The following is a 19,819-nucleotide window of genomic DNA, read 5'->3' as shown; positions in this document are numbered from 1 at the left end:
AACTGACTTCCATTAGTTAAACAGCTCACCTGGTTAGTAGATCTTTATGATAACCTAAACCTGTAGCTCTTCCAGTTTTTCCACATGGTCAAAGTATCGTTTTTTACATACCGACATGTGTTGCAAAGCAGTGAAAGTCTACCCTCTGCTTGTTTTTAATTCTCAGAGACTTACCGCTTCATTGTGCACATAAAATGACTGCTCCAACGATGGGGACATTAAGGAGTGATGCAGGCACTAGTGCGTATCAGTCTGAGCCTCGGGGACCTCATTTTCTGTTCAGCAGCAGTTACACTCCGATGGTGACATATTTTCGAGCAAGTGGAAAGTGAAATAATATTTTGTCTCATGTAGATGCAATTTTGATTGATGTCAGTGAGTCAAATTAAAATCAATAAGAGGCTTTGAATAGATTATTCCTCATGCCCATCAGTCAGTCTGAACATGTAGACTCTATTGATTTTGCCATGATGGTAATAGTACATGTTTAGTGTGCTACCTGAAAGCAGAAGGTGGACAGGAAGCTGTGCAGGAACATGAGGGTGGTTTTCACTGTCCAATAGATGATAGTAAAATTTCTGCAACGTGTAGTTTCTTCGCAGACACGTTTAAATAGGACTTTTAAAGAAGTGGCAGAAAGTTAGGCGTTACTTCCTGTGACACAGCCCTCGACTCCCAGTGGACTGGCCTACAGTGTGTCATTGTTTTGGAAAAGCTCTGTTTACACCATAAGCACCACGCAGGCACTTTAAGATGTACACAGTCTGTAGTCTGTTTTGGAAAAGCCATTTTTCCTGTTTATGTTTTAGTCTGAAACAGAGAGAAAAAGATGAGTCTATAAATTTAATGAGCCTAATGTGGACATACTTTAATCTGCTGTAAAGACGCCCTGTGGAAAACAAAGCCATGCTGAGCTTCTGTAGAGCAATAAAGCTCATACATAATCAGGACCCAGCCCAGTTTAATGTTCTTAAAAGCCCATTTTTGGAAGATGAAGCTCGTCCTCCCCCAGGCTTTATATGACAGACAAAAAGTACATTCACAGACAAAGTTAGAAATGAACAGATATCAAGGACTGCTAGTCTCATAAAGTGGTTTAATCAAGAAATATTCAGTAAAGGTTCTTAAGATTTGCTGGGTCATAAAATGTTTAAACTTGTATTTTCCCACTTTATCACTCCAAACATACAATATTCACTGCTTCCTGCGCTCTCAACCATTTAAGTTTCTTTTTAAGGCACTATGTCTATAAAAATGTGACTACAGAGATATGTAGATTACACTTAAAATCCTCCAAATAAATATATTTACATTCAAACTGTGTTTTCCCAATGCACTTTAATGAGACATAAACTGGGCTGAACTTCTACTGGAAACGTAATTCATACACAGAATATTTTGATCTTTGTGAACTCCTAAATTGACTGTAAAACATAGTTTTTCCTTCTGTACCAGCCTCTGTTAAATGAGAAAACAAGAAATGAACAGGAAATTAAATGTCAGAGAGCAATATAAATGACGGCCGCCAGAAGCAGGGTGGAGAACGTTAATGTACTCTCCTCAGTTAAAGACAAACTTTCATATTTTAACCACATACTGTCATATTTTAAATAGATATTCTCAGATATTATACATGTGGTCAAATCCTACATTTTTAGGGGATTATTTAGCAGACAGTGCACATCTACTAAAGTCTATCATCACCTGTCTCAGATGAAAGAATGCTACAGTGATTATAGATTTTCTTATTCCTACAAAAAAAAGCATTTTATATACAGTATATAGAAAGTTTTTTTTCTTACCGACAAGCCTCAGTTCATTCCTGCTTGTGTCTTATCTCCCCTCAGGCTGTGGTCTCTCCATAAAGACCATAAGGGCTGAGGAAGTTCTGAGGACTATAAAGGCGGCTTTATCCTGTGGGAGGTGGGACAAGGAGAGATACCATAATTGCTTCCTTTACAGTTTCAGTTACTCACTCCTTCATTTGTTGACAATACAGATTCACTCAGTACGGGCAGCCCAACATGGACACATACCAAACACCCAGTTTACATGGCTCACAGTCAAAGGCAGAAGAGGTCCAGTACAGTATGTACAAATTTAAGTAAAACAGGAAGAGGAATATATTTGCCAGTGGTTTGACATGGAGCAACACTAAAGGCTCCCTTTCCTACAGTCGTTTCACTTAATGGATTGAACAATCTTTAGAGATCTTACCATTAACCGATTCAAGGCGATCCTTGAAAGGCCAGAACTTTGTGTCTTTGCTGTTTTCATGTTATTTTGCATGGAGGCATCAATATACTAATATAATTGACAGGATGTTTTACAGTTTTGGTTCAGGTTGAACAAATCGAGGGAGGAAATACATAGTCTTTCTGGTTACCATCTTTGTTGAGATAAAGTAAAAGCAAAAGTAGTAACCACACTGTTAGTTATTAAGTAAAAGGTCTCAAAATGTCATCAAAGTGCAATATATAAGTTGTCAAAATGTCTTAAAGTATCAAAGTAAAAGTAATGAACTCCACTGGTACTGATAATATATTAAGTTATAAGATTAAACTGATGCAGCATTTTATGTTTGTAGGTCCTCGAGGTGAAACTAGTGTAAAATGAGATTTGTTTTTGTGGGGATTCATTTTGTGGGTGTTGTGTTTCTTTCAATCAGGAACTACATGATGGGGTGCACCTTACCGGGAGTGTGGCTGTTGATTGGGTTTGGGCTGAGTGATATGGTTTAAAGTGATAAGGTCATGTATACTTGTGTTTTTTTCAAGTTTGGTTGTTTGTGTATTCAGACAGGGCTGCAACTATGGATGTTTGGGAGTATAACTTCACAAAAATCTTAAAAAAAAGAATCCAGAACCAGGGCTGTTTTTAGGGGACAGGCTACCTAGTGGACCCTTGGGTGCCACCAGCAGCACTGAACGCCTGATACTGAGAGGAAGCTACAGACAGACTGTAATAGACACTCGCTATTTTGATGATTAGTTTGGTTTTGGTTTGGTTTTTGGTTTTAAAGCAAAAAGAGCAAATGTTTGCTCACAAGCTTCACAAATGAAAGTTTGAGGTTTCCTTCAACATTGATGATAATAAATTGAATATCTCCAGATTTTGGACAGTCGGTCAAATAAAACAGGTAATTTAAATATATCATCTAAGACTGTTTTACATTGTTACTGGCCTCATCATTAGTTGCAGCCATAAATGCACCAGAGACACAAACTCTGTGTTAAAGTCTATCTGTGAATCAGACCCATTGAACCCACATAACTCGTTTAGGGAGAACATATTTCTCAAACGTGTGTGTAACATAACTTTGTGCAATGCTGACAGGGTGATAATAGAGCTATTAGTATAAATCTCTGTTTTTATTTTAGTGCTGCTGAAATGAAAATCATTTGAGAGTTGTATTATTGTCAGAGAATGGGAATAATGAAGTGGAGAAGTATTTTCTCTTGGCAGTAAGTCAGAATAGGATACAAAACCATTTCATCTGACCCCTGACGGTTTATCATATCCTCACAGTGAACAGTGAGTGGGTGCTGAGCAATGCTGGTTCCCCCCGTTCTGAGTCAGTGGAGTTTTCTATTCCCGTCACAACATGTGGGCCTCTGCAGAACCTTCAGTCTAACATCCATTGTGCAGTGGGTGTCCAGTGGAAAGACATTATACAGAGTTAGCTGCTTCTGAAAGGACCTAATTTTAAATCGTGATATCTTTCAGGAATAAATGCTGCCAGCAATATTGTTGGTAACTCTCACTGCTGTGTATTTTGTGCGTTGTGTACAAAATTTATAATCCTAAACCTTTTCAAATTGAGCTACAACTAAAGATTAATTAATCATTTGGTCTTAAAAATGGATGAAAAGTGTGAGTATGCCTGTCACATTTTCCCAAATCAAATCCCCCAGACCAAAGCAGCCGAAGCCATGCAGCAAAGATGTGATGAAATAATTGCAGCACACATCTTCCCACAATAAATCCCTTTGCCCTTCATCGAGCACAGTCCCCAGCTCCCAATTCTGTCCGATTTTCTTTTGAACTGTCACTGCACATTCCCACAACATCCAATCTATTACCGCAGCCGTCACTGCAGGATTTCAGCTCCAGACGTCTGAGCTTTTCAGATTAATTCCAGCGGCTCTCGTTGCCTCTGGACACCCAGGCTTAGAGCAGGTCCATTCTTAACCAGCGACACAATAACCAAGAAACTCCACTGCGGTCACACTCGCCCGACTCTCCTCCAGATGCTCTAACACTTCATGACTCATACCTGTAAGGCTGTCCTTTCACCTTTGAGTGCCTCACCTCAAACAAATATTGGTCTTTAATTTCTATTTTCACCAATTGCTTCTTCATACAAACTATAATTTAGGCCAGTGGTTCCCAACCTCAGGCTGGGGACCCCTACACGTGCTTGTAAGAAATCAGGGACACTTAACAGGAGAAGAAAGCTGAAAAATGAGCTAAGATCAATTTTTGGTTTAAATGATCAAAAGTTACAACTAAACATCTGCAAGTGGTGACGAGGAGACGTGAGGGGTCATCGCAAGAAAAAACAGTTGGGAGCCAGTGATCTAGGGTTACATTTTCTCCCAATGCAGCCACATCTTCATCGCTTAAAACTATTCACCAAACAAAATGTCGAAGATCAAAAATCTTTCCTCTCCTCTTCATCAACTGCAAAATTCTATAAGAAAAAATAAAAAAAAAGAAAGAGGACAGATTCAAAATTGTCTGCTGTTTTTTTTTTAGAATTGTTTAATGTTTATGTTTAATCGACCAGGAGCAATACACCACAGAATGACATGTATGGTATCCAATACCAGCTCGAAAAAGCAAGAGGTCCAGGTCCAACAGTAGTGATGGAATTTAACTGTCCTTAGCAACCATTTAGAGCATCATTTACATAAAAAGCTAGCCACTTAGGTCACTTTTTAAGCAACAATTTCAAAATGCTGTTCTCAGCCTCTAAAATGGGGATTTCTTTTCTCTGTTTTATATGACAGTAAACTGAATACGTTGTTCGACATTTGAAGATGTCACTTTGAACTTTTCCTGATTTTCTTAAATCTTTATAGAGGATATTCAATAAGTGAAAGGTTCATTGATATTGAAAATAATTGTTAGTTGCAGATTAACACAAGCCTCCAACTTCATATAAATTTCAAATTAGCGACAGCATAAAAGCTTCATGATCAAAATGACTCATTAAAATTTTAAAAGCTGAACATGTTTTTCATCTGCATATCATTACAGGCTATAGCCACTGGGTTGACAAATACAAGCTACTGAGCTTCAAAAGCATTCTGATGAATCCCAAGTCCAATTTTCTGAGGTTAAACGACGTCAGACTTCAGAGCCTAATTACTCATTATAAACTGGAAGAATCCTTTAATGGATCCCCAATATGACCTCACAAATCATACCTGTGTGAATAAACTGCAAATTACTGACCAAACTGATATATTTACTCAGAAAATTAATGTACAGTGATATTTAGACGCCTGGCTGAAAGATTGACCAGCTGTTTTTGAATTCATTTCATCACATTTCCCATGAAGCTTTTGTCATCCTTGCACTTGTGGCTTTATAATTGGCTCGTGCCCGATGACTCTTAATTGATCGCCTGTGTCGAGGGGACGCCTCTGTGTGCACGTAAGCAAAACGCGCCAACAATCCAGCGATGTCTTGCGAACAGAAAAGAGGAATAACTTTATTTTTATTTGTGGCGGCGGTTTATTTGAACAGATTTCCGCTTTGTTCTCCGGTAACTGTGGGACAGTGGCGGGATTATTTCACGACCCACCGAGTTCTAGACTCAGGCCCCACCAGGTGGAAGGGGACTGGACGAGACAAGGACGTAAAGCAGGAGCATCGACTCTCTTCTGAACAGGTTAACTGGGGCCTTAATATGCGCAAATCCAACCTGCCTGGTCACTACGACCATCGGACTAAATCTACTGCCTCTCCCGGGAAACAGCTCCCATATTCCAGTGGAACAAAACTTGCAACTGGCACAGCGTTTGCGCCCCGCAGCTGGTTTTGGACTTATGGTTCTGTCAGCTCGAAATCAAAGTCCTTAGCTCCAGACTCTGAAGATGGATATCAAGCAGATTTTACTGGTAAATGCAACTCTTATTTTATTTTAATCAGTTCACAGGTGTTAAGTAGCTGGATACTGCATATAGGGTGAAAAAGTTGCGTTGGGCCTTGGGACACTCAAGAGAACTGAAAAAAAAAGAAGTGAAATATAAGACGAGGGGTGTAGAACAAACCCTTTTCTTTCTTTACATGTTTGTTTTTTTTTTTCCCTCCTCCAGGTTTTCCTGGAGTCCAGGGGAAGGTTTTGGGCCTGTCCTCTGACTCTAGTCCACATTTCTCTGAGTGGCAGGCCATGAGGCCTTTGGTAGAGTGTGATGATAATGTCATGACCTTCACTGCCTCAGGTCAAGGACTCACACACTTGCTGGTGGACAGAGGTGAGATGAACTATGTAGAAAATGTGCCGAGGTCATGGTTTACGTGCAAAAGCTGGGCCCTCATTTCAGATGCATGTTTTTCAAGGTTTTGTTCTGCCTGCTGGTATAAACTGGAAAAATGATGTGATAATGATGCAACAAGTCTTTGGTTTCACATCTCTGCACTATTGATCTTTCTTTAAATCAGCTTTGGCTGCAGCTAACTATTATTTTAATTATTGATTAGCCTGCCTCCTTTTTTTATTTTTTATATAAACGAACTTGTCATTTGTGCTGTAAATGTCAGATAAAGGAGATAATGGTTAATCTCAATTTATTTTTCCATGTTTTTATTCTCAGTTTTTTTTTAAGAAAAAAACCCATACAACAATAAACCATACACATAAAAGAAAACCACTTCAAAATAACAGTGCAGCACATAGTCAAGGTGGCCAGACACTTATGTCAACCATAATTTTAGTCCAACAAACAGATATTAAGGAATATATACAATGGGTCTGTACATAGCATTACTTAAACTTGACTAATATACACAAATGGTATAGCATCCTGCATGAGGAGAGTAATTGACATGAGATCATCCCAATTTTACAGAGTTGAAGATGATGTCTGCCGATTGCCTGCGGAAAATCCAAGACATTAAAAAAATTGCTGATCTTAAAGAAAATTAACAAATCTTCACCTTTTTTTTAAAAGCTGAAACCAACATGTTGTCTCTACAGACGAAGCGTCTCCCATCTCTGTCCTCCAGCTGCCTCCATACTGTGGTTACTCTGTGAGGACGTCATGGAGTGACCTTGAGATGATGGTGCCATATGATGCATGTTATATCACCCAGGCGGTAACAGCAGATCCCGCATCATATTCCCACCAGTCTTCGCTCCTGTGTTTGTCACTCCCTCATTTATTTGTGTTTCTTCCTGTCAGAATGGAAGTTACGTTCTGCCCATGTTGTGGTTTGGCAGCCCGCTGAAGCTCTCCTGCCCGATGCAGACGTCCACTGCTGTCCTCCCGGCCCCTTCCGTCTTCTGCTCGCCGTTCGGCATGGCAGTGCCGATATGTGGGAAGGAGCAGGATGTAACCGTGCTGGGAGTCACAGGTACCATGGCTTTACTGGCAGATCAATGATTGTTTTTGAATATACACACTTTAAAGGTAGTGCTTTTGACTTTAAGCGTTGTGTTTAACATTGTAGTATCACACTATCCACATGAATTATACTGTGAATATAATAATTCGTTTGTAAATGAGGGATTTTATATTTAAAATCCATGTTTATCTGAATTATATTCCAAATTTCAGCAGTTCATTCAGAGATTGTGAACAAACATATTTTATAACTGAGCTCCAAACTCTCCCTGTAATTGGCATGATTACACAGTTATTTCCAGGAAATATACTGTCCCTAAAAATGGTGTAAACAGCCTAAAAATTTATGTTTTGAACTATGGAATGTAAACTTTTATAGAGCTATCAATATTCCCAAATTCCCTGGTAACTAAATCCCTGAAGTTGATCTTTTATTGAGTGAAAACTAGTATAAAAATGTGTGTAATTTGTTTTACAGTGAAGGGAGCTTGGGGTCCGTTTGTATCTGAACAGTGTGCGTACCGTGTCAACTCCCAGTCTCAGAAGCCCACCTTCTTCATCCCCTTCAGTGCTCCTTGTATCAAACGTGGAGTAAGTTGTCTGAATTAAATGGATTATAGGGGCAGGCTGCTGGTTTCTAACAATACATTTTTTTTTGTGCCACTTGTTTACAGGATGGTCTGCACCTCCAGCTTATGTTAGATGTTCAGGAGTACATTCTCTCCTGCCCAATCAGTCCTCAGTTCCCCTACGTCCCCTCTCCACCCTGGTCTCCTCAACAGTTTCCTGACATCCCAGATCCTGCTAACCCTGCACCCACGGCCCCTCCTCCTCCTCCTCCTCCACCTCCTCAACCTCCAACCCAGAAGCAGATTGTACAACTTCCAGTCCATCCCCACCACCCTTACCCTGGTCTCCACTTCCCCCAGCTGCCCAAGGTCTACCCACCTGGCTCGCAACCCCCCCATCGACTTAAGCCCACCACAGGCCGTCCTTGTGGACCTCAACGGCAGCAGCAGCTCCTCTACCCTACAGGGCCTGGCAAGTTTATTGGGCCTTATCACTACCCATCTGGCCTGCACTACCCCTATGGGCCATTATATTACCCTGCAGTCACACCAGCTCCAAACCCTGCTTCTCCAACTGCAACTACGACTACTGCTCCTCCACCCAAACCTCCAGCAAGGCCTTATTATTCTCCGTACTACCATCAGATACCGTTCTATCCTGTACCCACTGCAGCACCAGTGACCCAAGCACCTCCTCCTTTCCCTCCAAGCCCGCAGTCTCCTCTTCTTCCTCCCTCTCCACCAAAACAACCTGTACGGCCACACTATCGAGTCAGTCCATTGTATCCACCCGTTCCCTACAGCTCTCACTATCCCCATTGGACAGTTTCCTACCCTTCACATCCTACAGCCGCCCCACCACCGAGCCCTACAACCACCACCACTGACAGTCCCAGTTATCCCTCCCGCGAGATTTACTTCCAAAGACCCGTTTACTTCCACATCCCCACACCGCTACCACCTGCCTACGAGGACCCTCAGAAACAAGTGGCTCCACACGACACCTGCCTGCCTTACACCGTCTGTAGCCATTACTCTTACCCCAATCCTTATTACCGTACTGTGTACCCGCCACACTACCATCCACCCTACGCCCCTGTGCCTCAGTATCCAGGGATTCCACCACCAGTCACCTCAAAAATGCCTCCAGCCCCCACCACGACTCCCTCCGCCCCGCCCTTGCCCAGTCCTCAGACTCCCCGTCTTCAATGTCTTCCACAGAGGATGGTCGTCTTCCTGCCTTCTGCTCGCCCAAACTCCATCCAGGTCAAAGGTCAGTGTTGGTGCAAGTGCTTGTTGTGTTTGTGGTAAGTTTGGCTTTTCATGTCAAAAAGAAAACAGAATCTTTTTTTTGGACCACTGTTCGTCTTGAACAATCTCTTCAAGGCCACATGTGAATCATTTTTATTTTTCAGCATCCTATAAAAAAAAGCTCTAGGTGCTGCACAGGAAGAATCATAGGAGTAAATGCAGCATCCATACACATAACATGTGTGACAATCTACTCAAAACCTAAATATATTTTATTTAGTAATGACAAGTCATTTGAGAAACTAGAACCAGAGAACATTCAACGCTTTTCCTTGGAAAAATGACAATTAATTGTTTATTAAAACACTAGCTAATTTCTCTATTATTAGTAATCTCTTTTTCTTAATTCTTAAACACAAGTCAATAGATAAAGTGCCTTTATCTCAGAAGAATATACTGTTGCTGGTCCCATGAACACCTATCTTGTTATCAGCTATGTGACAGTTTGCTTAGAGACGCTCCAGGCGTATTTCTGAATCGGCATTTACTTCTCAAATGAAAATGAATACATTTTACTGTAAAATTTTGCAATATATCAAAAGATCTAACAACCATTGTTTCCTCATCAGACCAAATAAAGGCATGGCTGTTCCTCTCCAGTGTGTCTCCACTTTGTGGGTACATGCTGCAGATGGCTGAGGGCTCTGGGGTAATCCTCCGCACTCCTCTGCCTGCATGTCACAGCCAATTATGGGTGAGACCCTGCTTAATGATTTGTCACTACCTGCACATATGTAATCTTTATGTAACTGCTCTACTTTAAACACCTCTCTGTGTGTGTATAGGATCATAAATGTTGACGTTTGAGATGCTCAGTTTCCAAAAAGTTCTTGGACACCATAAAGTCTTGGGGTCTGATTTACTAAAGGCTTGCATGTGTAAAATCAAGTGCAAACTTCACACCATCTGCAAAATGTTTTCCAAGTTTATCTATTAATGATGTGCAGTGAGGAGTGCATGTTTCAAATGTGCAATTTAACACACATTTCTGAGATGTCAAAAATTATTCAGACATTTTGTCTGTCCAGCGATTTAAATTTTTTGAGTTATTGAATGAGCTGAATGATGATTTACAGCCAACAACAAGGAGGAGCCACATAATACTAGTAATTAGAACAAAAAGAAAAAAAACTTCTGTAGGCATCACTGCCGGGATATAACAATCCCATTTTTCAGGTGTCCTGCTGTTCCAGGTCCTGAATGCTGTGTCCCACAGAATTCACAGGTAGCTTCATAAGGTTTCCACTGAATGAAGTCACCTGCTCATCACAGACAGTGCTGAACTTGCTGCTCAGTGTTTGTTAGAAGCATTTCAAACCCCTCATTACAGCGATTTGCAGCTGATATCAATGACACAATTACTCTTAGTAAATTGCCTGCAAAACTGGTGCAAAATAAATGTGCACATTTTTGGAATTAACACACAATTTAGTACCCTTTATTTGAGATTTAAATAAATCAGGCTCTTAGTGTTATGTGTGCAGGATCAGAAACTTTGGTCCAAAAAAAAAAATAAGCATTTTGACATTAATTACAGACTACAATATGTAATACAACAACTGTGCCCTCATTGACATTAAATTTGAATGACATAAAATTTTAATATATTTGCAATATAACATTCACATCAGATGCATGAAGACAGTCGAGCTCAGAGGAAATCCTATAGCACCATGGCAATCAATACTAATTGTAATGACTTGACAGAGTAAAAGACAAAAATGTTTTCATTTTCAGTGTTAGTTGAGCTGAGTTTGGAGTTTGTGGCTGTTTTATTAGATTTTTTTTCAAGGCGAGTTTATTTATTTAAAGCACCATTAAGACTCCATTTAAGTGCTTTATAGAGGCATACAAATACACAGAGAAATTAAAGTTACATTTAAAGGACAATAAAGACAAGGCTGTACAGCCTTGCTATATGGAGGCACAGATGTAAAAGACATTTGAATTGCAGTTTAGTTTCAAGCCTTAGCAAACAATAAAGCTCAAACCCTGATTTACATGAGCTGACAGTTTTAGCAGACCTCGGGTATTCAGGAAGTTTGTTCCTCAGGTGTGCAGCAGAGAAGCTAAAAGCAGCTTCACCTTGCTCAGTTTTGATTTTGGGAACACTGAGTAAACTTGTAAACAGATGACCTGAGGGGTCTGGAAACTCCATAACATAAATGTAAATGAGAGATGTATTTAGGCCCCGAGACCATTTTGTGCTTCATAGACGTTTAAAAAGATTTAAAAATCTATTCTTTGACACACAGACAGCTGCTGCAGTGATGTAAGGACCAGTGTTGTGCTTCTTTTAGTGTCTTTTACATTTTTTTCTCCTCCGTGTAAATAAGTGGGAGGATAAAATGTTTAAAATGTCTTTACATATAATGCAGAGCAATGCAGAGCAATACAGCGACACCACCAAATACAACTTTGTTTCGTATTGCTGATGCTGGCAGTTTGTACCACTTGGGTTGTCACAGCTGTAATTCACGACAGCAGTCCCATTTATATGTCGAACACAGACCAGCAGTTCTTTCAGCAGCTCATATTTATGATTAATCCCTTATGGACTATATGCAGCATTTGCTCTGCACACATCTGAACTGGGTGGAGTTTTTTTTTTTTATGTTGTGTGCAATCCTTCTGAGGAGCACTTCAGGTTTTTGTGAGTTGAGCTCAGTTCGAAGACTTTATTTTTAACTGGAAACGGTGCGTGGTTGCTCATACTGATTCTATTGATTTCTCTCTCGCTTCAGACTCCCACGACCATCTCCTTGCCTCTAAGGTTTTGGGACCTATCCACGGCGCAGTATAGGACTGTGGACCTGCAGTGCCCGTATCAAAGTACCCCTGAAACTCCCACACCAGTTACCCCACTCCCAACTGCAGCAAGCCCCACCAAAATCAGCCCGACTGTGGTCCTGCAGACTAAAGTCTTCTGCACCCCCCATCAGATGACTGTGGAGCTCCCCCCTGGTCCCATCTCAGAAATAGTTGTTAAAGGTATGTGCAGGCTTGTGTACAGTTGTGTATATGTTCCAGGTGCATATGGTAGCCATCAGCTCTGCATGAGTTGACTGTTAGAATGGTTCAGGGCCTCTCCTGTACAGTGAACGGAGGGTGGGGGTCAGGGCAGGCTTTGTTTTTCTTTTGACTGGGGAACACTTAAACTCTGTGCCTCGCCATGCTGAGAGCTATAATTGTGCCATTTAAAGTCTACACAAAAATTACTTACTGTATGTTACCATGTGTTTTTGTTTTTTTTTCAGACATCAAGGGAAACCAAATGAACCTCCAGGAAGCCCCAAAGCACTGTGGGTATTCTGCAAGCAAAGGCAAAGATGGCAAAATCCATTTGACTCTGCGACTCCACTCGCGCTGTTATACGAGTGTGCTGGCAAGTATTGACTCGGATTTCACACTGAGCACATGACCTTTTTGTATAATGGACCGTTTTATGTACCTATTAACTCTTGTATAAACATTTTTCTCTTTAAAGGGTAAAATGTACATCATCACTGTCAGCTACGTGACGGTAAATGAGAGGAAGGAAGCTCAGTTTTCCTGTCCAGTTGTCATCCCAGGGTCGGGACAAGGTGGAGAGATTTTATGTTTACTCCTCTGAAAGGCTGTTCAATTTGCCAAAGGGCGTTTTCTTCAGGCCATTCAGAGTTATTTTAACTGTGCGGCTGACATTTGTCGTGCTGTCCCTCAGAGTGCAACCTTCCCAACGAACAGCGTCTCCCCTGCAGATCCGGCTCTGTATCTCAGCCACAGTGCCTCTCCATGGGCTGCTGCTTCAACAAGCACCCCCCTGCCTGCTACTACCCCATGGATGGTGAGCTGCAGTCTGTTTCCCCACTGGCATTTTCACGCCACTTAGCTGAGTACAGTTTAGCTGTTTAGAGTACGCAAATGTAAGCGCTGCAGCTGCTGGATGTGTAAAGAGGCACATTCACGGCCTGCACAGCGTGATTCAAGTTGGCAGTGACACAGAATGTGAAAAGGGTATAAGATACCTTGGGTCTCATTTATCAATTGCCTCCTGAGATTTCTGACCTTTTGTTCATCTGACCTTTACATAACTGTGCCTGTGTATCTGTGTGTGTTTGTGTCCCCCTCCAGAGTGCACTATTGACCGCCACTTTGTCTTCTCGGTACCCGCCTCCCTCACGGACCCCCCTCTTTACCCTGCCCTGCTTGTCGCTGCCAGTAACTCCACCTGCAAACCTCAGAGAGTCACTTCTGACTACGCCTTGTTCAAGATCCCGATGGACAGCTGCGGCACGCGCAGAGTGGTAAGAAAACATTATGTAAAAGAATTGGTAAGAATTGCGTGTTTGGACTCTTTGGACTGTTTGATCCAGTTAACACATTGTTGATTTTAAAGAACATCTCTGGTGATATTTGATGTTTTTCTTAGTAATAAATCTCATGAAAAGACCCAAGTAAACAATGAACTGATCTTGCAAGTATTTCCTGTGTGGCAAGAGTCTGATAGCTCATTTCTATGATGTACCATAGAGGTCCATTGTTACTCCAAAACTACATATTGGACCAAATATAAGACAACCATGATGATCAGACAACTCGCTTTTTCCAACGTCTATTTTGAGAGACTTTTTTTTAGAATGGGAAACACTTTGACACTCATCCTGTAATCCAAGGACAAGAGTCTTTATCACTGAAGCCTTTTCACTCAAATTTGGGAAACATTAAATGGAGTATTGTGTAAAACTTCAGACATTGATCCCCCTCCAAAAATATGATGTTGTAAACATATATTTGCTTTGTTGTCAAGTGTACCTTCAATTTCTCAAACCTAATTTCCAGAAAAAAAATGATCACATACAAGTTGATTCAGTATCGAGAAGACATCAATGAGCCACACTGTTGTACTGGTTAACATCTTCCTTCAGTAAGATAGACATGACTGCTGTAGTTTATTTAGTTCAGTAACACTTTTAAATATCTTTTTCATGGGATTGGTTATTTATCTGAAAATAATCCCGGCAACCACCACATTTTTTGTATTTATTACAGTTTACAAACAAAATTGCATGTCCACTTCTGTCCTAACAGGTGGTGGGGAAGACTGTCGTCTATATGGTGGAGATCATCAACAAGGTTCAGATCATCAGCCTCAATTATGGCACCATCACAAGAGATTCTCCTGTCAGGTCAGAGCATGTTGCCAACCCTTCATTTACCCACACTGTTCACAGTGAATTGTCTTACACAGTTACACAGTTACACAGTTTCTCATTTACATATTTTTTCTGTTTTAAATACACTACTGTTTTAACCAGCAGTTATTATCAAGATGATGTATTTTATTATCACTTTATCGTTAGACAAAATAAACAAAAACACAGGTTAACTGTGTGAGATCAACTTTATTGACCATTAAGAGGCAGAATGGGCTACCATGTTCAAATACGTCTAAATCTTATGCACTGTTCCTTTAAGGTCACTCAGAGCTGGGTCTTAAAACATGTTGTCGTCCGACAACGTCAGAAATCAAATGGGTTCATAGTTGATCCAAACAGTCACAGTCAAATATGGATTTATAGAAGACGGTTTGTTGCATGTCATTCTCCTTTTGTTATACATTCAACTATCAAATAAGGGAAGAAATGACAATAAATAAACTGTACAGATTTTATTTATCATGCTCCCTGTCCTCTCCACCACTCTCAGGTTGTTGGTAGAGTGCAGGTTTGTGCCGGGAACGGTTTTGTCTGTGAGCTACGTGGTTAAAACGCCCACAATTGGTCCTCAAGTTCAGACCCACGGGGTGTTCGGAGTCCAGCTCAGGGTTGCCAAAGGTAAACAATTTTAATTTAAACACTGACAACTGCTTTTCGATATGAAAGAAACAATATTTTTGTGTTTCAGATAAATCAAGTTTATAAAGGGTTGAGATAGAAAGAAATTAAATAATTAGGTATCAAATTGAACAGGTACAAGCCAGTATTTCAGCACTGTATGAATGCTCCTAACATATCCAAGTCAGCTCTAGGAAAACTTCTGCCTGGATTTGAGGGGGTGAAATGCAGTTCAGGAAATAATATCCTTCTATTTCTATACACCCATCTCGTATCAGATGCCCAGTACAAGAGCTACTACCCTCAGTATCACCAGCCCCTGCAGATGTTGCTGGGGAAACCTCTCTATTTGGAAGTGCGGCTGCTCAACTCTCCTGATCCCAGTTTAGTGCTGCTGGTGCACTTCTGCGTGGCCTACCCCCGCTCTGGAAAAGCTGTGTGGGTGCTGCTTTACAACGGGTATGTTGAAACATCTCCTGTTTGACGAGAACATGAACAAAAAAACGACACTGCGCTCAGCAGAAAAGGAACAAAAATTATGATTTACTGCATAAAAATATATAATTTTTCATTGTGATTTTGCTGAAGAGAGCTACCAAGGGAAAGTGAAAGGAAGTATAGTTTTGTTAACTATTGTCCTTATAGCTAATTTGCCTGTCTATGTTATTCCCTAGATGTCCCAACCCCTTGGACCCAGCCACACCACAGGCTGAGCTGTCTGTTCCTCAACCACACTCTCCTCAGATCCGCCGCTTCACAATCAGCACCTTCCAGTTCCTTCCTGATGGCGAGTTCAAAGACCCAAATGAAGAGGTAAGGATGTATATTTGGTATCATTTTCACCCAAAACTAGTGTTACACAGTATTCGGTTACCCTTCAGATTCTGTGAGCTGCAGTGTTCGTTAGGTTTAGGCATTAGCAGCGAGATGGTTAGTGTACGAGTACGTAGGCTCAAGTCATACTAGCAGGATAGTCTCTGGATTTAGTGGAGAAAGAATAGTTGTGGTGGTCGTGGGTAGCACATATGATCTTGTGACTTTGAGCAAATATCACGTTGCCAAAGTATGTCGGCACAAGTGATTCTAGATGTTAAGCAAGGGTAGTGGGTGTGAGCATTGAGGAGAGTAGTCCTGGGACGCCAGGACTGCTGTTGAACCTTCCACAGGCGGGCCTAACTTGACGAAACACCGGTGAAGGGTAGTGCCCACTTGATAGATACTGCACACTCTCAAAGTGTTGCCGTGGCTTTGTTTTTCATGGGTTCTACTTAGTACACAGTGAGCATAGCATACATTGTGTTTGTTAGTGAGATGTTTGGCAGATATTGAGTCAGTTGACCCTTGCAGTGTTATTCTGCGTTAATTTGGCACTTTGTATATTGTATAACCAGGTCACGTCACAGAATCTGATGGGTCACCAAATACTGTGGCGCTCCCTGTAGGGCTGATAAGGCCATTGGACACACAATTTAACACAAATTGCTCAAAAGATAGCTTTCTTCTGGCTAATGTTGGCACTAGTAGTATTATGAAATGCAGAATTTAACAGCACAACTGCTACCATTGAAAACAAGGTCATCAACGTCTATAACTTGTTATCCATGTTTAATGAGCCACTGGTGATAAAGGTTTGTTTGTTTTGTGGAAAAGGGGCACATAACGGGGGCCTGACAAATCAGGGAAAGACACATTGTGACTGTTAATGCAGTCAGCAAGCGGCCATGTGTGTCTGTGTAATCGTCTTTTAAAAGTCATCATTTCCGCCCATCGGGACTAAAATGTGATCCCGGTGTTCATAAATGAAAACAATGCCAGCAGTGTTTTCAAAAGTCTCCTTGTTAGGGGTTCAAAGACGTGGAGTAGCGTGGACGCCAGGCGCAAATGTAGCTGTGATAAAGTGATTTAAACGAATGCGTATCAATATGGATGTAGCCGAAGCTGATGAGCTGCTAGTTTTACTGTAATATTTAACAGGCAGACAGGACAGTGATATCTATGTTCTCATCTAACTTTTGGCAAGAAAGTGAATTTATGTATTTCCCCAAACCTCAAACTATTGCATTGATCATTCTTATCTTATAGTTTGTATGTGTTGCAGCAAGAAAAAAGTTTACACGTATAGGTGTCTGACAAAAGTGCCTGAATTTATCCCCCAGAGAATGGATGAAGTCTTAAGGTCTTTACACACTGAAGGTGTGAAAAATGCAGTAAACAACACTGCATATTGTGATTGGTTGATGCCTATATTTGCAATAAATATGCTCAGAAAAATGACCGCTTTCTCAGAAAATAAAATGTTGTTTTTTTTTTACCACACCATACGTATCTTGTATGAAAATGCTCATGACAAAACCAGTCTGAAAAAAATATATTGACACGTGAAGTAATCACACAATGTAAAAGCATGTGACTGTTCCCTCCGTTTAAATTCATGCAGGTTATCTGTTTGTTTAGCAGAAGCATATACTCTTGGTGAACTGAACCATCTCTTAAGTCAGCATTCAAGATGTGGACAAGCCATTTTGTTAACTGCAAATTGTGGCCAAATCAAAATCGCCAGCAGCTGTTTGTCATAATCCATTGCTCACTCTTGAGACTGGACACCACATTAAAATCTCGCTCTAATTCTGCTTCCCTCTAAGATCTACTTCATGTGTTCAACTGAAATCTGCTCGCCACGTGATGGGCCTTGTGTTGAGGGATGCTTCGGCCAGTGACGGTGAGGAAAATTACCTCCGTGTCCCCAAATCACCCTGATGAACTCTGTAGAAACATCCCTGATTACAACCCTCCTCCACCTCGCAGAAAACAGCCTGAGAGTCAGCAGTAGCTGCAGTTCCATATGACAGCAGGGCAATGTTTTAGTAATGAGGAGAGTTTTGAATTATTTATTAAGACTGATCTATTTCCTGTTTTTCAGTTAGGACATGAACGCCTCTTGAAGTTTTTCAAGATGATAATCTGGTAAGTATTTGTGTAGAGCTCCTGTTTTTATTCACCACAATTATGTTTTAATTCTGATTTATATCTCCCCTTTTCTTCTCTTTTTCACATCCCAGATGTCACTCATTTAATCACCAATAAAAGTCTTAAATAACACTCAGGGTGTGAGTGTTTTTGTTCCTGAGCTCACAGCTATTAGGTTTCACAGAAGGAAGTTACATTCATTGAAAAGTGAGAGGCAGCATTGTTTGCGTGGGCACATGGCCATCGTGGGGTGGACTGAGCCTGACGGACTCAAACTGGCTTGCTTCGTCGCACGTTATGTGCAACATATTGTAGGTTTACTGCAGTTAAAATATACATGTTTGAGCAAAATAACTGGCGGCTACGGATGTAACCAATCCTCCCTGAGCGAGGGGAACAAACGCATCCGTGTAGGAATTATATCTGAACGGAAACTTTAAGTATCTCCACCCGGGCTTGATGACACAGACAGCCAGATTAACTTGCTTGCGGGTGCTGGGGCCAAAATGAGCTGCTGGGTTCCTGCTGTGTAATGTCTAATGTATTCCTTGGCTGGAACATGACACGGCTCCATGTTTACTGTGTGGTAATCTGATTAAATGCATGATACTTGTAACTCGGTGTAGCTCTTTTGACTTTTGAGGTCATTTACCATGAACCATTCCAGCAAAATTAGCTGATAAATATTGAATTATGTTGCCACATTTTTTTTTTTTGTCATTTCATCTTTCTTGTAGTATTTGAAAGGACATTCCCCACAGCTTAAGATAAATTAACAAAAAAATTATGTAAAAGACAAAGAAGTGGTGGAAGTAGACTTTTCTTTTTTTTTCCTTTTGTAAGGACGAGAAGTCGAGATCAAACCTAAAGGAGTCTCTTCCTTGGAGTAATGGTGGTGGTGGGGGGGCAATGATTGTTCTGTTGCCATAGTTGTTGTGGACGGGGAACTTGTGTGTCTATAATGCGCTGTGACCCGGTGCGTTGTCGTGTCGGAGAACCCACAGTTCAGGTTGTTTGCGCTGAAGGTTTTCCCTCAGATGCCTCAGTACCTCACAGTAGAACTCTGTGTTGACAGTCTGACCCTGGCGGAAAAATTCCTGGTGCACCACTCCCTCCCCCCCCCAAAAAAAAAAAAAAAAAAAAAAAAAAAAAACCGCAAGCATATTCTTGGTTGCACTCCTGACCTGACACACCTTCGGTCTTGGACAGCGACATTCTGCCCCTCTCAAAACACTTTGCCCAGCTCATTGGTTCATTGCCGTCGGCTTTTGAAACCTTTTTTTTTAGGGTCTCTATTGATGATTTTGCAGATTTGTATTTTATTTTTTTAGGCGTAATTGCAAATGATCACAAAAATGCATCTAATGCAGTTATTGATGTTGATCAAACTACACACCTTTAGAAAAATGACTTCCAATTGCATTATTGTGTCGTGCTCAGTTCATGCGCCAACGTATTTTCATTGCGCCTTGCATACTACAGCTGCAGACACCAAGGTTGTATTGTAGTTCCCTGTTCATACTTCCTTTCCTGACAGCACTTGGCAAACATGTTCCATGTACGCACAGTAGATGCACATTTC

The 19,819-nt window shown here is 41.0% G+C and overlaps 1 protein-coding gene across 1 annotated transcript; it reads left to right on the top strand.

The window, feature by feature from the left end:
* Positions 1–5,718: 5,718 nt before the first annotated feature.
* Positions 5,719–18,350, top strand: LOC138209141 (uncharacterized). Its single transcript, XM_069167523.1, has 19 exons — positions 5,719–6,128; positions 6,327–6,485; positions 7,208–7,326; positions 7,413–7,584; positions 8,053–8,165; positions 8,249–9,416; positions 10,024–10,148; positions 12,199–12,445; positions 12,712–12,839; positions 12,942–13,038; positions 13,158–13,280; positions 13,568–13,740; positions 14,525–14,622; positions 15,143–15,270; positions 15,549–15,729; positions 15,945–16,083; positions 17,913–17,989; positions 18,191–18,234; positions 18,330–18,350. The coding sequence occupies exons 1-17, from the start codon at positions 5,918–5,920 to the stop codon at positions 17,985–17,987; spliced, it is 3,456 nt and encodes a 1,151-aa protein (XP_069023624.1). The 5' UTR covers positions 5,719–5,917; the 3' UTR covers positions 17,988–17,989; positions 18,191–18,234; positions 18,330–18,350.
* Positions 18,351–19,819: the final 1,469 nt, after the last annotated feature.

Source organism: Embiotoca jacksoni, unplaced genomic scaffold, assembly GCF_022577435.1.
Source record: "Embiotoca jacksoni isolate LCO1_2020_lvr unplaced genomic scaffold, fEmbJac1.0.p SCAF_4, whole genome shotgun sequence".
NCBI classification, from domain to species: domain Eukaryota; kingdom Metazoa; phylum Chordata; class Actinopteri; family Embiotocidae; genus Embiotoca; species Embiotoca jacksoni.
The sequence above is the reverse complement of the archived record's forward strand: the minus strand, read 5'-3'. Positions and strand labels throughout refer to the sequence as shown.

Bases quoted from the DNA above. Each gene is read 5' to 3' on its own strand.
- LOC138209141 (XM_069167523.1), top strand. From the start codon at position 5,918: ATGCGCAAATCCAACCTGCCTGGTCACTACGACCATCGGACTAAATCT. The intron at 7,327-7,412 runs GTAACAGCAGAT...TCTTCCTGTCAG, and splicing joins CATGTTATATCACCCAGGCG to AATGGAAGTTACGTTCTGCC. The intron at 13,741-14,524 runs GTAAGAAAACAT...CTGTCCTAACAG, and splicing joins GCTGCGGCACGCGCAGAGTG to GTGGTGGGGAAGACTGTCGT.